The 22,067-nt window shown below is 43.3% G+C and overlaps 1 protein-coding gene across 1 annotated transcript in view; it reads left to right on the forward strand.

Moving 5' to 3' along the window:
* The first annotated feature begins 461 nt into the window (after positions 1–461).
* The window catches only part of clic4 (chloride intracellular channel 4), a 33,490-nt gene continuing 11,884 nt past the window's right edge, over positions 462–22,067 (forward strand). Inside the window, exon 1 of the mRNA XM_084044862.1 lies at positions 462–856. Within this exon, the coding sequence (XP_083900988.1) occupies positions 788–856 (69 nt within the window). The 5' untranslated portion in view covers positions 462–787. The remainder of the gene's footprint in view (positions 857–22,067) is intronic.

Below are 22,067 nucleotides of genomic sequence, written 5' to 3' on the forward strand. Positions count from 1 at the left end.
ATTGGGGGGATAACAGTGGATAGTGAAACCTATTGCCTAATGATTCTTATACATTCTCTTATCTGGTTAATTTTTAACCAGTGAAATATTAGTGAAATTAAACTGTTCCTCGTTTGCTGGGGACCCTATATGGAACCCCCTCAAGAAGAACCCCTGGGGGTTCCTGGACCTAGCCTTGGATCAAGATGATCATCGGTCATAAGTGTGGTCATTGTATCAAGGATATCCTGGACCCAACTCTGAGAACCACTGAATTAAGCCATGTTCTCTTCCAGTTCCTGCATAGCCTCAGGTTTCATCTATACTCCCATCATGTGTTTAGTCGGCATGCGACACCGTCATACTACAGAATCTAGCTCCAGGCATCCTCCCTCCCTACAACTCTCCTCCTCAAACCCTGCCCACATTCTAGTGTTTGCTCTGCAGATGACATCACAGCCTTAAATATTCCCGTTGCTTCTTCCCTCCCCTAGCTGCTCCTCTCATCTCCTACACCACAGCTTTAGTTGAACAATGATTCTGTAGCTTATTGTGGAACAACCTCCAAGCCGTTAGTATTTCTGATCTGAGGTACAGAAGGTCTACTTGCTGCCCGCTCTCGATTGTTTTGTTTTTTTCTCCCTTTCATCTCGTGTGGGAATCGGGGCGAGTTTTGCAGCTGGTTCGTTGCTGGAAAAAGAAAACGGTTGAAGGAGAGACAAGGACCAAACTGGGACGGGCGTGGTAGCAAAAAAAGAAAAAGTGTTTTTGCTGGCGAAACTTTAAAGAAAGTAGCCTAACATTTAAAATGTCTCTGTCGGTGCCACAGAACGGAATAAAGGCGGATAACGAGCCCGTTATCGAGCTTTTTGTGAAGGTAAGAAGTCGCATCATGGACAACTTTGATTTTTCAGTTTACAGGACTTAAAAATATATATATTTCTGTTTATTTGATCAAATTGAGGCGAATGTTTCGTTTGCATCACAGACGGGAGGAGAGAAACAACAATATAAGGCTACGAACACACGAGGTCGTTAAGGCTTCTATTTAATAGTTGACTTTACTTTTAATTACAGTCCTTGTAGCCTATTCACCTTTACATGAACCCAATTACTTTTCATAATTATATTTCCTTAAGATGTATAACCTTCAGATCTGATGACCATGTGGACCCTCTGCAGTGTCACTATCAGGGCGGATGCACTTCTTCTCCCTCGTCGTAAATGGCCATAATAATGTTAACAACTGGACGCTGGTTTCGTTGTTAGAATTGTTTGTGGTTACAGTGTTGCCCTGGTAACATTTGATTTCTTTGATCTGACTGGATGACTGTATTGTATCTAATACCGCCGGTGGTGAGACAATGTAGCGGCTCATCCAGTCCACGCACAGCCTACTATAACGTGGACCGAGCCACAGGAGTTGATCCGCCCTGATAGGAAGGTCCAATGATTCAACAGAGGGCAAATCATTGTGGATCGTTTTAGTGTTCAGCCTATATTTAGATCACCTTGTTGACTTGTGTTTATTATTTGATCACCTTGTTGACGTATGTGTTACAGTATGTGTCACTGTTGATCACCTTGTTGACATAGCCTACCACAGTGTCAGATGCATAGGGTTGATTTCTAACATCACAGGGATGTGTGATGATGATACACGTGTTACTTTGTTCTCTTCTAAGTTAATTGTGTATAAAGGGAACTTGTAGATATTTTGCTCTCTTGCATTGCAGACAATTGTGAAATATCTGGTGGTAGTCACCCACCTCCCCACAGCTGATTCTTGTATGTGTTTTTATTATTATGATAAAGCAGAGGGATGATGACACAATGACATGTAGATGTTATTGCTGTGGACCAGCATCTTAACATAACCCAGGTGATGCTGTCCTGCCACAGAACAGAACTCATGGGAGAGAGGATTCTTGATGAGGAATGAGGATGTTTTTCTTTCTGCAGCCTGTTGCTTTGCAGGGCGGGAAAATGGTAGAAGAAAGAACAGAGGGAGAGGAGGGTGGGACCCCGCTAGGGGGGAATGGGAGGGGGTTTATGGTGGCCTGAATTCAATTAAACATTGGGAGAGGGGGGCCATTGGTTCTGCATCCAACCTTTGAGCTTTAGTGGAGTTGTAGATCAGCTTACAATGGAGATCGAGCTCCATAATTATTACTTGAATTATGATGATTAATACATTATTTACATTCAGATCAATCTGTGGCATTTTGCCCCATTTTCTTATGTTCTCACATTAGTAAGTTGGGACCATAAAAGACCGTTTTATCATGGTGTGATTGAAAATAAGCCTGAAGCCTGGCCTTTTATCTATTGTTATTGCTTGTGACACTTTTGAGAAATTCCAGTCATTCCATTCGTTGGCCATTGAGAAGGTTTTATTTTTATTGCTCCTATTGACTCTTGAGTGGTCAGACCCTGCTGTGTCTCTTGAGTGTCAAACTTTGATAAGGCTGGTCACTGAGTCAGTTTGGCCTCCGAGTGACCAGCTGACTCGTTCTGAGGCACAACAGATGGGCCTGGGTGAGCTAGCCACCTCATCAACGGCCTCTTGCCACCACCCCTGCTGCCTGTAAGGATCACACATGTGGTCAACGTCATTGTCCCGGCTGCCCCTCCCTTCACAGTGAGCGTGCAGCATCATGTGTGCTCAGCCTGAGCGGTGCTTGTGTACAGAGGTTCTATTGTGCACCAATGTACTGTATGTATGTCTAAAGCTGCTATCTCCCCTGTGCCGCTTGGCGTTGTGCAGAAGCGGCTGACACGACTGCATCCATTATTGATGTCCCAGGTTGTCTGTCATTGTTCCCACTGTGCTGCGTTAAACATAGTTATAGGAGACAATGGTAGGCATGCAGGTTGCCATAGGCACCCTGCTGTGTAACCGTGGCCCCTGGGAACAGCTGATAACACGCTCTGTGTGCTCACTACGTACTGTACGATCTTTCAGGGCCATGCTACGTACCGAAGCTGCCTCATTTATGTCTTAACACACCTGAGATTTAGCTCTATTCATTGAAAGGCAAAGGTTGACAAGTAAAGTAGCTGATGCTTGCAGACTATGGAGGAATTGGGCTGTCTGCCAGCTTTAAAACCACCCACCTTGTTTACACTGACCTGCTAAGTTGTCACATCACTATGGAAACATGGTTTGATTGTCCTCATCCTTGAGATTGTGGAAGTGAAGCTGCTTGTTGTCAGGTTTTATTACTCCAAGTTCCAAATGTGGAGAAAAACCAACCCTTGACCCCCCCTGCAATTCAGCAGATTAGATATTGTCCCTTTAAAAAAAAACATATGTAATGTGGTACTTTTACATATGTAATAAATGATAATGGTACATGTCGGACAGATGAGATACACAGCCATGTATGGGTATGGCTGAACAATATTGACAAAGAATAATAATTGTAATTGCATTTTAAAATGATTAGTATTTCTTGTCATACATTTTTGTATGTTGTTTAGAGAAACGTGGTTTCGTTAAAAGCAAGCATGCATGTCATTCGTGATACACTGCGACCAGTTTGCACTTGCATCAAAAAATGTTTGACAGACTGAGCGACCAAGTAGCTGAGTGGTTTCAGCTAGAAATTATTGTGGAGGACTTACTGGGCTTGAATATGATGAAAGGGTTCACCAATTTTTAACTTGATTCATTGACCAAATATTACTCAAAGCACTAGCATAACTTGTTTGGAAGTCCATTTTGGACCCCCCTCTCTCTTAAGCAATTCATTCCATTTGGAAATTGCAGTAGTTAATGTTGCAATCTTTATGTTTTGTAATGCATTTTGATTAGTCACCCCTAGCATTGTGAGGCAAATGTCGTTCTTCCTCCTCATAAGTTAGCCATGGGAGAGGGGAAAAGTTTAAGAGCATGTGATCTTGTAGAATGATTGACATTATGTCACCTGATCACTTCTCATTGTGATCTCCCCTTAGCACCCCAGCCCCCTGTGTCCTGTAGACACAGGACGTCCAGTTTACTTATAATTGGATTTATTATCACACCCATTTTCCTTCCTCTAGTCTACATGAGCTAAACGAGGTCCACCCACATTCTCAATCTCTACCTTTATTGATTCCGGCGTTAACTAACTTAAACCCTGTTTTCACTTACTTATTGAATCAAAAACCACTGAGTGTCTTTCCTAACGGATGGAGATTACTCAGATTTGCAGCTGTAGGCTGTGTGTTGGATGACTAAGCAAGAGATGACATCCTTCAGAAGTTGTACTTAACCACACAAATCCCAGCGTCCCTATTCTGGTAGTAACCATTCCATCCTTAATTTTTCTTCTCTCTAAATGATAAAATCAGGACTCCTGCAGTCTTATTTCCAGTCTAGTTTTTCACAGCTTGACCCCGATTAATTCAGAGCTGACGGAATAAAAGTCCCCAGCGGTGACCATGACACTGTACAGGATGTAGATGAGGTTGTTTTATCCCCGGTTCAGTCCACATCTCCAGCCTGACAGCAAGCCAAGGTCATCTCACTGGCTTTAAAGGCCTCCACCTCCAAGGCCAGTACAGTAGACATGTTGGGTAACTGTTGTCCTTAACAGCCAGAGACCCTGGAGGGATTCGAGGGGTGGTTGTCTGTGTTTGTGCATGTCTCCTGACTCAATCTAATGGTTGCTATGGAGATGGAGCCCAGTAACATACCAGTAAGCAGGCTCGCTCGACAAAGCAGAGCTGTAGTCATTTGGTGGATTGACCTAGGACATCAACCTGAGTCACTGACGTCTCTCTCCCTCTGAAAGGTTAGAAGTTGGGGAGTGTCACAGTGATATTTTGAAAGGATCTGGTTGATCGTTTTTGTTCTAGGTGCTTAGAAAGTGAGGCTTATGGTCACGGCATAAGATGATGTGATGTACTCCATGTGAGGTCATTGTATTTCACAATGATCCATTGTCTGTAATTACATTTCATGGACTATAGTATTTAACTGAAATTGCATGTCATTTGGTATTTAATAACTTTCATTTTATAAAGATATAAAGAAGTTACTCCCCTCTTAAATGTTTTATTTGTAGGAGTTTATGGTTTACCTGAGGATAATGTTTTTTGGCAGTTTTTGCTTCATTAATAGATAATACAAGTGTAGACGGAAAGGAAACCGAGGTCAGGGAGAATGTAGACATGACAGGAGTGGGATTCGAACTCAGGTCCTCCTGGCATCTCATGTGGTCTGGCAGAGCCACCAGGCAACCCAGAGGTAAACTTTTTTTTGTGGTGATTGAAGCCAAGCTACTGTTTGGTGCAGACATGGTATCTAGCCGAAGTATTAACTTATTTCCTGAAAACAAGCAGGCCCTTGCTACGACTGCATGTCAGTCAGACAGAATTTGCCTCTTGTTTGCATGTTGCATTTTGAATAAGGTTTTACTTTTTCCCTTGGGTGGCATTTTTAGACACTGAGAGCTGCCTGTCCTTCTTTTTTAATAGGGAAATCAATACAGCAGTTTATTTTTCACAAGCACTAAGCACTGCTGCAGTCAGCATCGTGCGTTAGGCCAGGGACAAAGATTAATGACTTGTTAAGATAGTACAATTATGTTGCTGTGCTCTGTGGACTCTTTGCAGCACCTAGCCTTGTGCTACCTACATCCATTATAACTGTTTGGACTGGGCCTCTAGGCAAAACCCCAACTAATCTGACAATGTAGCCTAGCAACCCGATTCAGGGATTTAAAGCTGCAATCCATGACTTGAATAAAACATTATTTAAAAAACATAAAGTTTCACGCCGATCGGCCCAATGGTGCTGGAGATTAGCTGCTCACAGAAATCTGCCTGTTATAGCGCTACCATGAGGCCGATTTAAAAAAATGTGGGGTGGCAGTTCTTCCTTGGCCTAGTGGGAATGTGCGTGCAAAGTTTCACGGCAATTGGACACTGCGTTCACGATTTATTCAAAACAGGTGACTCCTGCAAACTTTAGAAGCCAATATTTAGCCAATTAGGATGGAATATGAAAAATCAAGACAGATCCGTCTTGATCCCACGACTATAGAGATAATATGTACCAATTTGCGTGATGTTTGGACTGAATCTGTAGGAGTGTGCATGCACAGTTTCACGCCGATCGGTCCAACGGTGCCGGAGATTAGCTGCTCACAAACATGCGGAAATATGGACGGATAGACGGGGGCGAAAACATAGTCTCGTTTCAGCACTTACTTCCCCGGTAGGACATGAAAGTTATTGATCGCATATTTAACCACTTTAAAACTGGCCTCCCTATTTTGAGCTTGTAGGTGAAAATAAGTGAAAATGTTCAAAAATAGTAGATCTATAAGCCCACAACGCGTCATGGCTATTGCACGTACAATACAATGCAAGCACATATAGTAGGGCTTAATGGGATGGTAGTTTAGAAGGCTCATTTCATATTTATTTCAGAAAACTCGATCCCTAATGGCACCCACTTCCACAGACGTGATTGCTTTAACTTGTCTTGTATAAAAGCACCATGTTATGCGTACGTGGCAACGCCACGCTGTCCTGAGGAAGAGGCCTGATGGATGTGTCTCTTTAGGGGGAGTTGTCCTGTTAAAAGCTGGCCCACGGGGAAGCCCAGGGTTAATGAGCTATTTCTCCTGCAGGAACAGGAAATGAGTCTTAAGCGCCAGCATCCCTATTCTGGTAACATATCAACGAAAATAGCAGATCTACAAGCTCACAGCGCCTCGCAACGCGTAGATCGGCTGTTTTTGGGGCGAAGACATTTGGTGTACAGAGCCAACTCGGGTCCAGTTTACTAATCTAGAGCTTGAGGGTTTTAGTCGTTAACGTAGGAAAACATGGATTGAGCTTGGATGGATGTGTGTGTTGTGTTCTGAGGCTTTGGAGAGAGACGGGGCTGACATGGAGAAGATTGCATGTTCAGGGTGTTTTGCATAATGGAGACCCCCCCGCCCCCCACAGAGAAAACAAGCCTTTGAGCTTCTACTGTACCTCTCTGTTACATCATCTCCACCATGACAAGGCCTGCAGCCACAGAAATGTGTGTAACTCAATCAGTCACAACACGATCCTCTCTGCTTATGTTTCACGTGGTGCTGTGTTCTTTGAACAGGTACTGTAGTAAAATGAGCTACGTGAGCTGTGGGGAGACGGCTAGCGTAAGTGTAGATAACCCATACTGGACTGTCTGCATGTAGGGGATAGGGTGGCAGGAACTGCCTGGCTGACTCATCGCTCTGTCAGTGATTGCACACATTCAACCTGATGTGACCCATATATCTGTCATAGGCTTTTAACCATTCAATCCGGTAATGCATCTGTGTTATTTTAGATGTCTTTGGCTATTCAGAAATTGCAGACTTACAAAAATAGCAGATATACAAGATGTAGAAGCTACAAGCTTGTAGATCTGCTATTTTTGCAGATCTGCAATTGTTTTGAAAAATTGTGTGTGTGTGTGTGTGTGTGTGTGTGTGTGTGTGTGTGTGTGTGTGTGTGTGTGTGTGTGTGTGTGTGTGTGTGTGTGTGTGTGTGTGTGTGTGTGTGTGTGTGTGTGTGTGTGTGTGTGTGTGTGTGTGTGTGTGTGTGTGTGTGTGTGTGTGTGTGAATTTTTTTGAACAGACGTTCTCAAACGCTTTTTTCATGTCAAGGACCCCCAAAATATGTATATAGATATGTATTTGTCTGCGGCCCCCCATCTCAAAATATTTTCTTCAGGGACCCCCAGAAGCAAATATTTTAGTTAAAAATGTATACACTGTATATATATTCAAAGATTTGCATACATTTTCACGATTAAAAAATTTTTAGCAGATCTACAGGCTCATACGGTGCCGCACTATGAGCTTGTATCTGCTATTTTTGAATAGCCAGAGAAATCGAAAGTGACACAGATGCGTTCCGGATTGAATGGGTTAAACTACAATGATTCATTGAATTATCAACTAGAAAGGGCACACTGTGGAGTGCAGATGTCCGCCAGGTCTGGTGCATATAAGTATTAGCAGTACCCTCCTCTTGTTTGCTTTACCATTAGGCCAAAGTACCTGGTAAGAGGCAGAATGTGACATTGGCTGGGATGATGTGTGGCATTGCATCAATATAGCATTTATATAGTGCCTTTTATCCAAGGCACTTTACAATGTGCTTTACATTCACACACACATCCACACACCGACGGCACAGGAAACCATGCAAGGCACCAACCTGCTCATCGGGGTTCAGTGTCTTGCTTGAGGACACTTCGACACTAACTCTGGGGGAGCCCGGGGTCAAGCTCTACCTCCTGAGCCACTGCCGCCACCCCCAGTAGTTTGCGAGATTTGCCACAAACACACGCAGACAGGGGTGAAAACATAACCTGCTTCCCCGGCCTTTGGCCTGACGGAGATTGTTTATCGACAATGTTAATTGAACAACATAATCCAATTGAACATAATCCAATAATCAGTTTGATGGTGTCTGCAAACATTTGTGCCAATACGTACATATTATTACATGAAAACTTATGTTTTTAACTGCTAGGACTAGGTGAACTAGGTAATGAGCAATTTTCTAATTTCTAATTGTTTAGGTCCAGGTAATTTGAGATGAGCCTTTGCCATCCTTTTTGTACTTTAATTACCTTAGGGTACTGTCAATTGATCTAAATTAATCACACAATCAAAATAAATAATGGATAGATTAAACAATGAAAATGATCGTTAGCTGCAGCAGCCCTGGTTTCAACCAGTGAACTCAGCCAACCCACCACTGACTTGAGACGACGACGACGCGGCGGGGAGGTCCTTGTAATGTCACTCTCAGCCTTTTAAAGCTGAGGGAACAGTCAAAACAAATGTGTTTGTGCACGAGCTGTTGCTCAAGTGTTTGGCACCATTTCCGTCCAGTTAGCAGCAGAATACCCAGGGGGCAAAGGGGGGTATGCTGCATTTGCTCTGCTATAAAAGGTTGGCCACCAGAAATAATATCTATGACCCCGTAGGATCACAACCTATATGGACAACCCGGTCAATTTTTTGCTGGAAATCCAATATGGCCGCCTCATTATTGGCCCCTATCAGTACCCAGGGGCAAAGGGGGGTATGCTACATTTGTCCTGCCATAAAAGGTTGGCCACCAGAAATAATATCTATGACCCAGTAGGATCACAACCTATATGGACAACCCGGTCAACTTGCTGCCGGAAATCCAATATGGCCGCCTCAATATTGGCCCCTATCAGAAAATAGCTTTGGCAATAACTTTTGAACCAGATGGGCTAGAAATATAAACTTGGTGTCTATTTCATGGTTTCAGAGCATGAGAAACTCAATGAAATACTTATCTTTATGATTGGGTGTGTCTGGACCTTTAATTTGCATGTTTCCAAGATGGAAAATGAGTTTTACTATGACTTTTACAGTGACAGCTTACTGTTATGGCAAAAAGTCTGCTTTTTAAGCAATATGAACACATTTGGTCAGTTTGAGCTTTCATTTCTATTTTGTCAATATGGCTGCAGTCATAAATAATGTATGGCATTACATTTTCCCCCAGATGTATTGATTTATAGATCTATTGTGGGGATGATTGCAGAGAAAAAACGGAGAAAAAGCCCACAATGTATCTTATGTATCATTTTAATAAACTAAATACAATATAAACATACACATGCACACTCCAAGACTTGCCAAAAACTTAAACTTTAGGGCTATACAAATTAACATAGTGGTATGCATTCAAGTAACATAACAAAATATAGACTACTTAGTGACAAATAGAGTAAAGGTGGAGTTGAGGTTGCCTACAAAAGGTTCATTTTGACCTCTATGGTGCTGTCTTGCCTGATTCTAAAGCCAATGATACTATGGTACAATGCTATTCACTGTCACTGTTGTCATGTGTTGCACTGATCCTGCTGCATTGTGTCTCCAGTACCTGGCAACGGCATCCTAAGTAGCATGGAATTGCCTTCTTTGCACAGGAACAGAGGCATGATATTGCCTTGTTCATTGACAAAGGCAAGGCTGGCTCGGTAGATGCAAGGGGGACTGCATTGCTAGCACTGAGAGACCATCCATACTCTGTGAAAGAAGGAATATCCGGCATGGCGATATGTGCACATTTATCTATTATAGTTGCTAGAGCAGCTCTTCTCAGGTGCAGGTCAAAGGCATTCTCTGTCGGGGGCAGCAGCTTTAAGAGGGTTGATCTATTATTGAGGAATTTGTACACTCTAAGCTTACTCAGGTCAAAATCCTCCGGGTGGTCCGCTTTGGATGTATATACAGCAATTGTGAGGTCTCGTGCCTGATTGATGACTTCATATGAGAGGGAATCAGAAGAGTTTTCACCAAACTCCTCAAGTGCAGGGAGATCCAAACGCATGCTGGCCTTGAACCATGCCTTCTTCCCAGTGAAGAAGGGATAGCTGGTGGTATCTCTGCCACTTAAACTATGGATAAAGGGCAGGGCACGACACTGTGAAAGCCCCAGTGCTGATACCATTTGATGGATAGGAAGGTATGAATATTGCTCTGTTCTCACCCACAGCTCTGGAAGGCATCTGAGATGGGTTGCTGCATAGTAAAGGCACATGATGATGATGTCTGTGTCATTGGCATGGATGACAACTCTGTCAACTTTGTCATTCTGGACACTGTACAGGGTGTGGAGTATTATTCTTGTATCAGCTTCCTGTTGTGTGGATTCTAGTGCAGGGACATCTTCAATAGACCCCTCCTTGATCACCACACTCCTTGTCTCTTCTTTAAACCACCCACCCAGGTAAAGATGTGATGGACCAAGGGCCGACTTAAGTTTCTCATTTTCACACCATTCATCACAGAGGAAACTCAATAGGTTTGCCTTGTTAGCTGACACAGCAAAAAAACTCCTGAGGATCTGGAGCTGTGTAACGCATACTGACTTCATATTCTTTGGTAGGTTTTGGTCGAGCATTTCTGTGTTCTTGCTCAGCTGTCTTAAGACTAGGTCCACTGTACCAGTCACAACAGAAGTGAATGATCTCTGTGCCAGCAGGCACATCATTCAACAGCAGACGTTGGTATCGTTCAGCGATGGTTCCAAATGCTTCACCTTTCAGGAACGACCAATGGCGTATGGCATACATGGCATCAATAACTACTGCTGTTTTTCTGTCTTCTGTAGGCAGGTCAGGGATGCATGCAACTTTGGTCTCCTCTTTCAGGACCTTCACAAGGCTTGCCTTGGTACCTGTTCTCATCCTGCCATCTTCCTGGAAGAAGGAAGAGGGAAAGCCACTGCACTCGTGGTTGCCTATAAAGTCAACAAGGTTGAGTTCTCCACCACTGGCTATGATTTGGGTCATGCGCAGGAGGGCAGTAATTTCATTGCTCTGCCAGGTGCTGAGGTTTTCCCCTTAGATTTTTTAGATTTTGTGTTTTGAGTGTGGGAAGTGTTAAGCTTCATTATGCTTGTCTTCTTCTGTTCACTGGACAATGAATCCCACAGTGCCTTCAGACCCAGTTCTTTCACACTCATCAAGTGGTCCTTGACTGTGGAATCAGCACACTGTCCTGTAGATATGTTGATCGTGGATGATGTGCTCACTGCTGCCATGACCTTGACTACCATCTCTGCATCTCGGATTACACGACTCTGACCAGACTCATGGTGTGGGTTGGAGGAGTGGAGGTGGAGCATAGACTTGAGCTCTGCAGAGACAGCTGCTGTGTAGACCCATTTTGTCCTGGCAGCAGGGCTGAGTGTAATGCCATCCAGACTGCTTGCTTCCTTGGCATCGGCATTATAGGTCTGCTCCAGTAGCATGTCAAGAGAAACACTGTTGTGGCTGCCATCTGCTCGTCTGCCAACAAATACACCTGCCATCAGTGCTTCATGTACCTCAGAAGGTGTTTCTGGTAGTTTCTTCATCTCAGCCAAATACAGAGGTAAAGATTGCTGCCCGTACTTGTAGTGGCCTGCTGCAGTGAGGTAGGGTAGCATTCTTGCTGATTCACAGAGATGTCCTGTCCAGTCACCTTCGCGATCGTAGTAGATAAACCTTTGGAGAATATCTGACATCTCCAGGAAGGTTGACCAGAGGACTGCAGTTGGTTGCCCATTCAATGATTCCTGAAAAAGCAGCAGCTGCTCTCTTAGGACTGCCATCTCTGTTGCCATAACAGTCAGCTGTCACTGTAAAAGTCATAGTAAAACTAATTTTCGCGTGGCGTCCATCTTGGTAATATGCAAATTAAAGGTCCAGACACACCCAATCATAAAGATAAGTATTCCATTGAGTTTCTCATGCTCTGAAACCATGAAATAGACACCAAGTTTTTATTTCTAGCCCATCTGGTTCAAAAGTTATTGCCAAAGCTATTTTCTGATAGGGGCCAATATTGAGGCGGCCATATTGGATTTCCAGCAGCAAGTTGACCGGGTTGTCCATATAGGTTGTGATCCTACTGGGTCATAGATATTATTTCTGGTGGCCAACCTTTTAGGGCAGGGCAAATGCAGCATACCACCATTTGCCCCTGGGTACTGTTGGGGCCAATATTGAGGCGGCCATATTGGATTTCCAGCAAAAAATTGACCGGGTTGTCCATATAGGTTGTGATCCTACGGGGTCATACATATTATTTCTGGTGGCCAACCTTTTATAGCAGGGCAAATGCAGCATTCCAAAAAAAAGGGGGTTTTGCCCCCTGGGTAGAAGGCTCATTTGTATGTAGCAGGGCAGTAAAGCCCACCACCGCCCCCCCCCCCCCCCCCCCAGTCCAGAGTAGCTTTGGAAGGGAAGCCTGCTGCAGGTCAAGGGGGCACGGGTCTGGCATGTGTCCAGTCCAACCAAATTGTCAGCTCAGAATGAGCGATGGGGCACGTGTTTGTTTGTGTGACCATGGGGCAAGTTTTGCTGCCATGTGGACCTGGCAAAGGACTCATCATGTGACAACGGTTGGTCACTGTTGCTCACAGCTGTTGACACGTTGAGTTCTCCTTTGGGGGGGTGGGTGGGGGGTGACAAAGTTCAATTCAGTTTGATTCAACTTCTTCATTGTTCTGTTAAGAGACTTTGATTTGTGCAGAGAGGCTTTAAAGAGCCTTTCTTTTGTCAGACGACCGCTTTCAACAGGGTAATGGGGCTTTGAAAAGGATGTTCTTTACTTCTATTCTTAAGAATGGTCATGGCAAGGATGTGAACAAAAGAAGGAGACAGAAATGTGCGCGTGCACGCGTGTGCGCACATGATAAAGGCTGAATGCACCTGTCTGCCTTTAGTCCCCAGCCAGGGGTCGGTCTGTGTGTTGGTGGTGCTGTACTTACCAGTAGCTGGTTGGTTCAGCAACGTTCTGTTTCTTTTTCCACAACACTGGATCTCTGTCGCTCTTCATCACCCTACCTTCTCCCACAGAAACTAAAGTCTCTCTGTGTTTTATCTCGGTCACTGTATTATTCTCCATGGCAGCCATTCTAACTTGGCAGGATTATGTCATGGCAGTATTCTGTTTATCCAGTAGCGTTCCATGCTGAACCAGAGGGCTCCACCACAGTGGGCCTGTCTCTGCCTGGAAGCCTTGAGGTTTCCACTGCATGACGTCAGCCTGAGTCACGGCCACACCAGGGATGTGATGCGTTTCTGCGTTCTGGCTGGGTCTGACTCCTCAACACATTCTTGTCTCTGACGGTGGTCAGACCCCACCCATCCCACTCACCATCCCAACCCCCTACCACCTCTGACCTAAATGATGTAATTAATTGGGGGGTATAAGTAAAACATGTTAAGATGACGTAGTCAATAGTCGTTGCAGTGTGCCTTTTTGTATTTTGTTTGTAAATCAGTCTTTTTTTCCACAGACTATTTTCAGATCGACTTTTCAAATTGATGCTTTAAAATAATAATAATAATAATAATAATACATTTTATTTGTAACGCACTTTATATTTGAAACAAATCTCAAAGTGCTACAGGTTTAAAAACAAGAAAAGAAAGAAGAAGACAACAATGATAAAAGACAGTGAAATGAATAAACTTCAAATCAAGTCAGCAAAACACAGTAGAAGTTTAAAAAGAATATAACAACTACATCTCTATCTAGGCAAATGCCTTGTTAAAAAGAAAGGTTTTTAGGCCTCTTTTAAAAAAATGCATTAAAACAATCAAAATATAACATGAACATGCAATTATATTTAGGGTTGGACTACCCATCTCTTTTTATACAGTACTAAAATGAATGGAATCCAATGGCTTCATCAGAACAACCCACAGCAAGCTTTGGAAAATGTCAGTAATGTCATGTGGAGTCACTGTCAGTGGATTACATGCCAGACCACCGTTGTGGTCCTTTTAATGTTAACTACCCAGCAGTCAAAAATGTTCCTTTTTATATGGAGCAAAACAAGAATTCACGTTTGTTGAAGCTGTAGTGTGAATGGCACATATTAGAAATATTTGCATGATCACTAAATCGTTTATCTGAATTTGGTAAAAAGTTCTGTTAATTGATCATTCCATTAATGGTTTCACCCCTCAGCCCAACACAGCCCATTAAATCCAGTCTAGCACTAGCTGACTTATCCCAGTGGAAGCAGCCAGCGTTGGGTCTCTAGCCACAGTCTTGGCCCCACACCCAGCCTGGCCCTGTCTGCATGCTTGTCCAGCAAACGGAGAGAGGCGTGTTAACATGACGTTTCCATGGCCACCTCCTCCCAGACGACATTCCTGTTGTGTCCCTGAGCGGGAGGAAGAAACCGTTCGCTCGCTTCTAGAGCCTTATTCGGTCAAAGTGTGGCCTGAACTTTCAGAGCAGCCCACCCAATTTAGAATGTGTAGTTTGTGTGTGTGTGTGTGTCTGTGAGGGGGGGGGGGGCTCAAGCCTTGTCATGGTACTAAAATTAGGTCATGAGCAGAGGCCCAGAGAACTGTGGCCAGCCTAAACAATATCTATTATATCTTACCTAGCTAATCTAGCTAGACACTGTAACTTTGATCTCCTGACACTGCGTGGGAGTCAAGGGCGGTGCTTTCAGTTATTATGGGCTCTTTAAAAAGTGTGTTGCATCCGTAGCTGAAACATCAGTACATGGTTCTGAAATAAGAGGTACAACACAGGGAGCGGCAGACGTTTTATTTGCCTAGTCATAAAATATTACAGGCCTTCCAACGATTGCACCTTTGTGCCTATTAAAATCCACGCATGGATAGACTCTGCTGTGAGAACACTGTGGTGTCATCGGCAGACTCATTAGCTAAGACCGAGTGCAATCAGCGCTAGCGCGCACAGGGCAGTCGATACACCAACACACACACTGAATGTAAGCCAAGTTAGAGTGGAAGTGATATGAGGCATGACCTCACCAGTGGAGTGTGTGTGTTCATCCCCAGGAGATGAGCGGACCACTAGCTGTCTGAGGTTCCATTGTTCAGTGGTGGGGCCGTCCTGTCCTGGACAGTGAGCCCGTGATAACATGCCTTGACTTTAGGGTGACTCACATTCTCCACCATGCAGCTGTGTGTGTGTGTGTGTGTGTGTGTGTGTGTGTGTGTATTTATTGATTCATGTTCCGGAGACAGTGTATCAGCAGTCAGCTGTTGGTGAATGTTTTCCCATAAGGGTGAGATGTCGCAGCCGTTCTGTGGAAGATGATGCAACACTCTGCAAGCTTGGTAGTTTTCACAGCACAGCCAGTGGAACATCAGAACTCAGGCCCCACGGCTGGCGCTAACCGTTCCTACTGGCGCTAACCGTTCCTACGGGCTCAGTGTAACTGCTACAACATGACCACTAAATCACTGTTCATGTATTTATTGGATAACATTCATAAACGTCCACTTCAACTGATTTCCCAACCTTATAAGGTGCTGCTGTCCCAAAATACATTTCTTACCTCACTTTGGGTGTTTTATTGAGGTGGGTTTGTGTGTTTCTTTTTTTTCCAAGTAGTGACGCGATCCAAACTCTCCACAAACAAAAAGAGCTCTGTGTTGTGAATGTACAGTGTGTTCTACTGAAGGAGGCAGCTCCCTCTCAATGCTGCATAGCAGTGGAATAATGACACTTCACTTATGAGGCCTTAGGTTGTAAGAGCACACAGTGTTGGAGGTCAGGTCTGCCAGCCGCCATTTAAAATACAGAATCGTCTCAATTAAAACATTTAATTTTGTTCTCTGGCAAATGTAAATTTCATTTAGCGAGAGCCTAATGGGAGACCTAAAAACCTCCAAAAACATAGAATTATGAAACGTATGAATAGAACTCCTCCTCTATCTATATATATATATATTTATATATATATATATATATATATATATCTCACAATCATTTCTTATTTTTATTTGGTCTAAAGATTATTTTTGTCATATCTTTTCTTGAGAGCATTGTAAAGGATTGTTTTCAAGAATTTAATCATATTTATTTAGCTGGTTACTGTTTTTGTGTGTAAACAAAAGCATTTACTCTCTTGTTTGAGTTTGATATGGTTTCATAAGGCTTGTTCATGCTAGCTGAAGGTCATTCTACACACACAGCCGATCTACACACGCAACTTGGCCCTAACAAGCTTGTCCTTTAACCACTCAAGCCTTATTTTATACTTTGTTGTATGATAGTGTGGTGTCGCTTCTTTGTGAGCTTGTAGATCGGCTATTTTCAAAATATATATATATTTTGTACGTTTTTGACTAGATGTATCTATAACATTCCAAACATAGGTTGAAAGTGGTTAAATCTAGTCCAGTAGTATGTATTCCAGGTGTGTTTATAATGTATTACTAGATAGAGATAGTGTACCAAGCAGAAGAAATGTCCCTCCACCAGCGTCGTCATCACTTAAACTAAACAAAGCGCTCCTCTGCAGGAGGAACAGGACATTTCTGGAATAGTTTCTCCCTCCTCCCAGCCCCCCCCCTTCTGCCTCTAGCAAGGGGCCCAGGATGGAGGGAGGGGGGAGGGGGGTTCAGATTGCTTCTGCAGCTTGTTAATAACACTGTATGCTGGCCAGGTTTTATCATCTGCTTTCTTCCTCTCTTCCATCTGTCTCACTCGACTTTTCTCTTCCTCCTCACACCTTGGGGATCTATTTTTAGAATTCTATATGTCGACTCATCATGCCTCTGTCTCCCCCCCCGCCCCCCCCCCCCACGGTGTCTCTGGGAGTATTAAGCAGTAGCAGTAGATCTTTGTTTTTGGCTTCCTCTGTATCTCTCTCTCTCTCTCTCTCTCTCTCTCTCTCTCTCTCTCTTTCTGCAGTACAGTATATTCTCTACTATCAGACAAGCTGCGGTCTGCTCAGCTGGAGAGTAGCGTAGGAGCACTGCCCTGGTTCTGAGGACACAAGAAACAAAGAAAGAAAAAGAGAATCTTTATCAGCTGTGCAGCAGTGTTTTGTTTTCTTTCTTTTTTTCTATTATGGAATGCCTATTTGGGCATGTCTTTGTAGGCAGCAGTTTTCCAACAATTCCGAAGCATTTACAGTAGCAGATATACATGCTCACGTCACAGATAGACTACTTTTACTATTCATCGCACAGAAAAGTATATATTATAGGGCTTAAGTGGTTAATGGTTTACATTTTTGTCCCAATTTATTCGTTATGCCAATTCCCCTTGGCTGTACATATTTATACTGTAGTCCCTGTCACTGACAACCTCTACTTGTTAGTCTGGGGAGGAGGTAGACACCCACCTCTCCTCTGATACACATGGAGCCAGCTGCTTCTTTTCACCTGACAGTGAGGAGTTTCAGCAGGAGGACATGACACATGTGGAGGAACATGCTATCCCTCCCAGTTCCACTCCTTGCTGAACAGGTGCCCCGACCAACCTGTAGGAGTTGCTAGTGCAGTGCCAGTGACAGAGATCGCTCTCTCCTCCCGGCTTCCCACTCGCAAACACGGCCAACTGTGTTTGTTGGGGTCTCAGGCTAAGCTGGATGCACCGTGGAAGAATCGAACCCCAAGTCTCTATGCCTGGAAGCCAGCGACCGTTCGGAATGTTGTAAACATCATTTATGAGAGAGATTGTGTCAGTTGTGTTGCTGCCGGTGCCTGTGTTCTCCTCAGCCTCAGACCTTTGAATTGGTAATCCTCTCATTGTGTGCTCCACTCCATGTCATGTGTGTCTGGCTATTGCCATGGTGACCGCCAGCGTACCACGGTGACGATCCATAATAACTAACCTGAATTGATCGGTCTGTAGGTGTAGCGCCGTGGGGAGAGAAATGGAGTAATCAGCCCGTTGATGTTTTTGTGTCTTTAATTTAGACACAAACACATTGCTTGCTCAGTGAGAGCCGCAAACCTGCTGTGGCCCCAAAGATTTGCCGGACAAACATTTCTTTTTAGCAGAGGAATCGAATAAGGCGAGGTGAAAAAAGGGGTATATTCATCTGTTGCACAAAGGCAGTGGTGATCTAATCCCAAAGCCTCTCAGTTATTGAATTCTGAGAAAAGAGGGAGAGAAAGGCAGCAGGACAATGACGGCAAGCAGACACATCCAACAGAGCCATCCCACAGAGGACGGCATCGACTGGTGTGTCTTCAGTGGCAGGGGGCTGAAGCAAGGCCACCATTCAGCCCACTGAGGCGCAATAGCTGCTTTTCCAATGCATAGAACCGACTAACTTCTTCCACAGAAAGCCGAGTCCAACCATAGCGCGTCGCTATGGTTGGACGTTATTGAACTTCACCGTTGCCAACGTCCTTCCGTCTGTGTAGGAGTGGTAAACAATGCTAAATTGCTGTCTGGAAACGATCTCCATTTCACCTGTACAGTCCAACAAAAACGGTTAACATTTTAGGTGAGAAATAGGCCATGCAGTTGCTCTGTCACATTTACAACATACAACATTTACAACAAAGGTTTTTTAACCGTATTCAGCAGCGTCCATGCTGTATAGGGGACTCTGGTCAGAGAGAATAATGCACTAGTGTCATTACATCACGACAATCGGTAGTCTGCAGTGTTTCCCGCATCACCATTTGGTATCGCCTCAGCTCGCTAGTTACCTCGATGGAGGTGATGCAGTACCAAAATAGTACCGTACTTTTTGTCGAATGGAAAATCAAAAGTGTCAAGTTTCCATGCAAAAGGAAAAGCACCAAATGTTTCTAACACAGATATTCTGGTAGAATAGACTGGGAGAACTGATCGATCTGGGTTAAATGTCTTACATTGAATGGTTTAACTCTTCATCAAGGCTGTGGTTATATCAGGATGTCTTAAACCATCCCCAGCACAGTTTAACATATGATTAACTGCATACTTTTTACATTAGAATGTTTTGTTTACACAAGAACACTTTTCCTTATTAATCATGTTGAACCTGGCGTCCCTATTTTGACATGTTTTAATTATACATCTACATTTTCTAAATATTTCAAGAATTCTCAAAAATAGAGAAAATAGCGGATCTATGTAAGCTCATAATGCGTTTATTTTTTAAATAGAGCTTTAGTGGATAGAGAAGGGGTAGGGGGCATTCCATGCCACGCCAAGAAGGTAAATGCAATGAAAAGAGCCTGAAGGATGTGTGACATTGAAAGAGGCAGACAAAGGGAAAGCAATTCAATCTTTCATACAGAGGTTTGGCTGCAGTAATGCACTGAATTAAGATGCATTCCATTCCTCCACGTCTGTCCTGTGAATACCTGAATACCCAACATTCTTTATTCCATATAACCACAGCTGCAGCCTGCAATATATTCTCTGTTGAGAAATTCTACTTGAAAAATATATATATATTATAATTAATGTGTTATCTTAATATTTCTGCTTATAAGCTTTACTTATTATTTTGAAGGCGAGATTACATTTTAACATTTTAAAACATTGAGCAAAAACGTTGGATGAATCGGTTCATACTTTGTGAATGCTTGTGGTTTCAAGTCTGAAAAGAGAAGGATGCAAAATGAACATAGTCAGACACTAGGGTTATATTTTAGTAACCACACACCATGAATGACCTGGAGAGAGAAGGATGCAAAATGAACATAGTCAAACACTAGGGTTATATTTTAGTAACCACACACCATGAATGACCTGGAGAGATCTGATTCTGGACTGTGTTTTGTGTGATTGCAATCACATGACTCTCACCGAACTAGCCCTGATGCAGTTTAATAGAAATTAAATTGGTTTCTTGGAGGCGATACGGTCCTATGTCAGTCATCGGCACAGATTTAATTAAGATACTGCGCTGGGGTCCGTTAATCAAATCAAATGGTTATTCTTCCTTCTGATGACAAATCCAAACCATATTTGCCCTCTTATGTCGTATTCATGTAGAGAGAGACACACACACACACACACACACACACACACACACACACACACACACACACACACACACACACACACACACACACACACACACACACACACACACACACACACACACACACACACACACACACACACACACACACACACACACACGCGCTTCATAACTCCAAAGCTGTGAAGTGTCCATTAACCACTTAAGACCTACATAGTCCATACTTTGTTGTACGACAAATAGATAAAATGGCAGATCTTCAAGCTCACTTCAATACTTTTGTAGTTTAATTACAATTTGTTTTCCTTTTGTTTGATGAAAGTGTTGAAAATGTTTGCCTATAATGACATGCCCAAAATAGGTACACGGCTTGAAAGTGGTTATAGCAGTTGGCTGTAAGTTGGCTCCGGTAGCAGGGCGTTTGCAGGACAGAGAGATACAGTACATGGTTCTGGTGTCAGACGGAGAGATCTCTGAGAATTGGTGTGTTTGCCAAGGAAAGTTTTTGCAATACCCTTCTCTAGCCCCCCCCCCCACCCCCTTTACGTGTGTGTGTGTGTGTGTGTGTGTGTGTGTGTGTGTGTGTGTGTGTGTGTGTGTGTGTGTGTGTGTGTGTGTGTGTGTGTGTGTGTGTGTGTGTGTGTGTGTGTGTGTGTGTGTGTGTGTGTGTGTGTGTGTGTGTGTGTGTGTGTGTGTGGAGACAGAGCAGGCCACTTCTTGGGACATTTGTGCTGTCATTTGTCACGCTGGTTCTTTATACTGTGTTTACTGTGGTTTTAATCTTCTTGTGTGAGAATTTTGTTCCACAAAAAAAGAGTGTGTGTATACTTGTGAGGGATACTGTTGTCCTCACAAATATGGTTTTATAAATCAACCTTGTGAACCATTTTGCTAGAAGTGTTGTTTTCATGGTTAACAAAGATTTTTAGAGCTAAAGATAACAAGTAGGAAAAGATTTAGGCGTGGGATCACGGTAGGTTAGGAGTTTGGCTTGTAGGGTTAGATTTAAGCTTAGGTTTAGGGCTTCAAAATGGCTATATCTAAAACGTTGCTATACTCACAAGGTGTGTGTGTGTGTGTGTGTGTGTGTGTGTGTGTGTGTGTGTGTGTGTGTGTGTGTGTGTGTGTGTGTGTGTGTGTGTGTGTGTGTGTGTGTGTGTGTGTGTGTGTGTGTGTGTGTGTGTGTGTGTGTGTGTGTGTGTGTGTGTGTGTGTGTGTGTGTGAGAAATAAGCCTTGCAAATAGGGGAACAAGAAGCTGTCCTGTCCTTAACCCAGTCAATCCGGGAACGCACCTGTGTCATTTTAGATTTTAGCTATAACCATTATTTTATACTTTGGCTATTATGCCGCACCAAGTGCCACGCTACAAGCTTGAAGATCTGCTATTTTTGAAAAATCTTGAAAATTCGTGAAAACCTTTTGAATATATATTATTTAAAGTGAACATTTGTAAAATATTTTGTACCAGGGACTTCCAGAAGCAAAGATTTGAGTTGCAAATGTTTGCTTATAAAAATATATATTCAAAATGTTCATGATTTTTCAAAAATAGCAGATCTACTATTTTTGAACATTTTAGAAAAATCTTGAAAGTTCATAGCGCTGCATTCGGTGCCGTGCTATGAGCTTGTATATCTGCTATTTTTTAATAGCCAAAGTAAATATGGATAAAGTGCTTAACACGGACGCGTTCCCGGTCTAAACGGGTTAATCACAGTGGACGGTTCCTCTTACACTGAGACATTAGCGGAGTGGGATTAATGGAGGCAGCAGGGGAAGTGTGCTGAAGCATTTGAGACAAGGGGGTCAGTTCTCTCTCTCTCTTTGCTTCTTATGCCTTCAGTGTGTGTGTGTG

Source organism: Gymnoscopelus microlampas, assembly GCF_963454915.1.
Source record: "Gymnoscopelus microlampas genome assembly, chromosome: 20".
In the NCBI taxonomy this organism is placed as follows: Eukaryota; Metazoa; Chordata; class Actinopteri; order Myctophiformes; family Myctophidae; genus Gymnoscopelus; species Gymnoscopelus microlampas.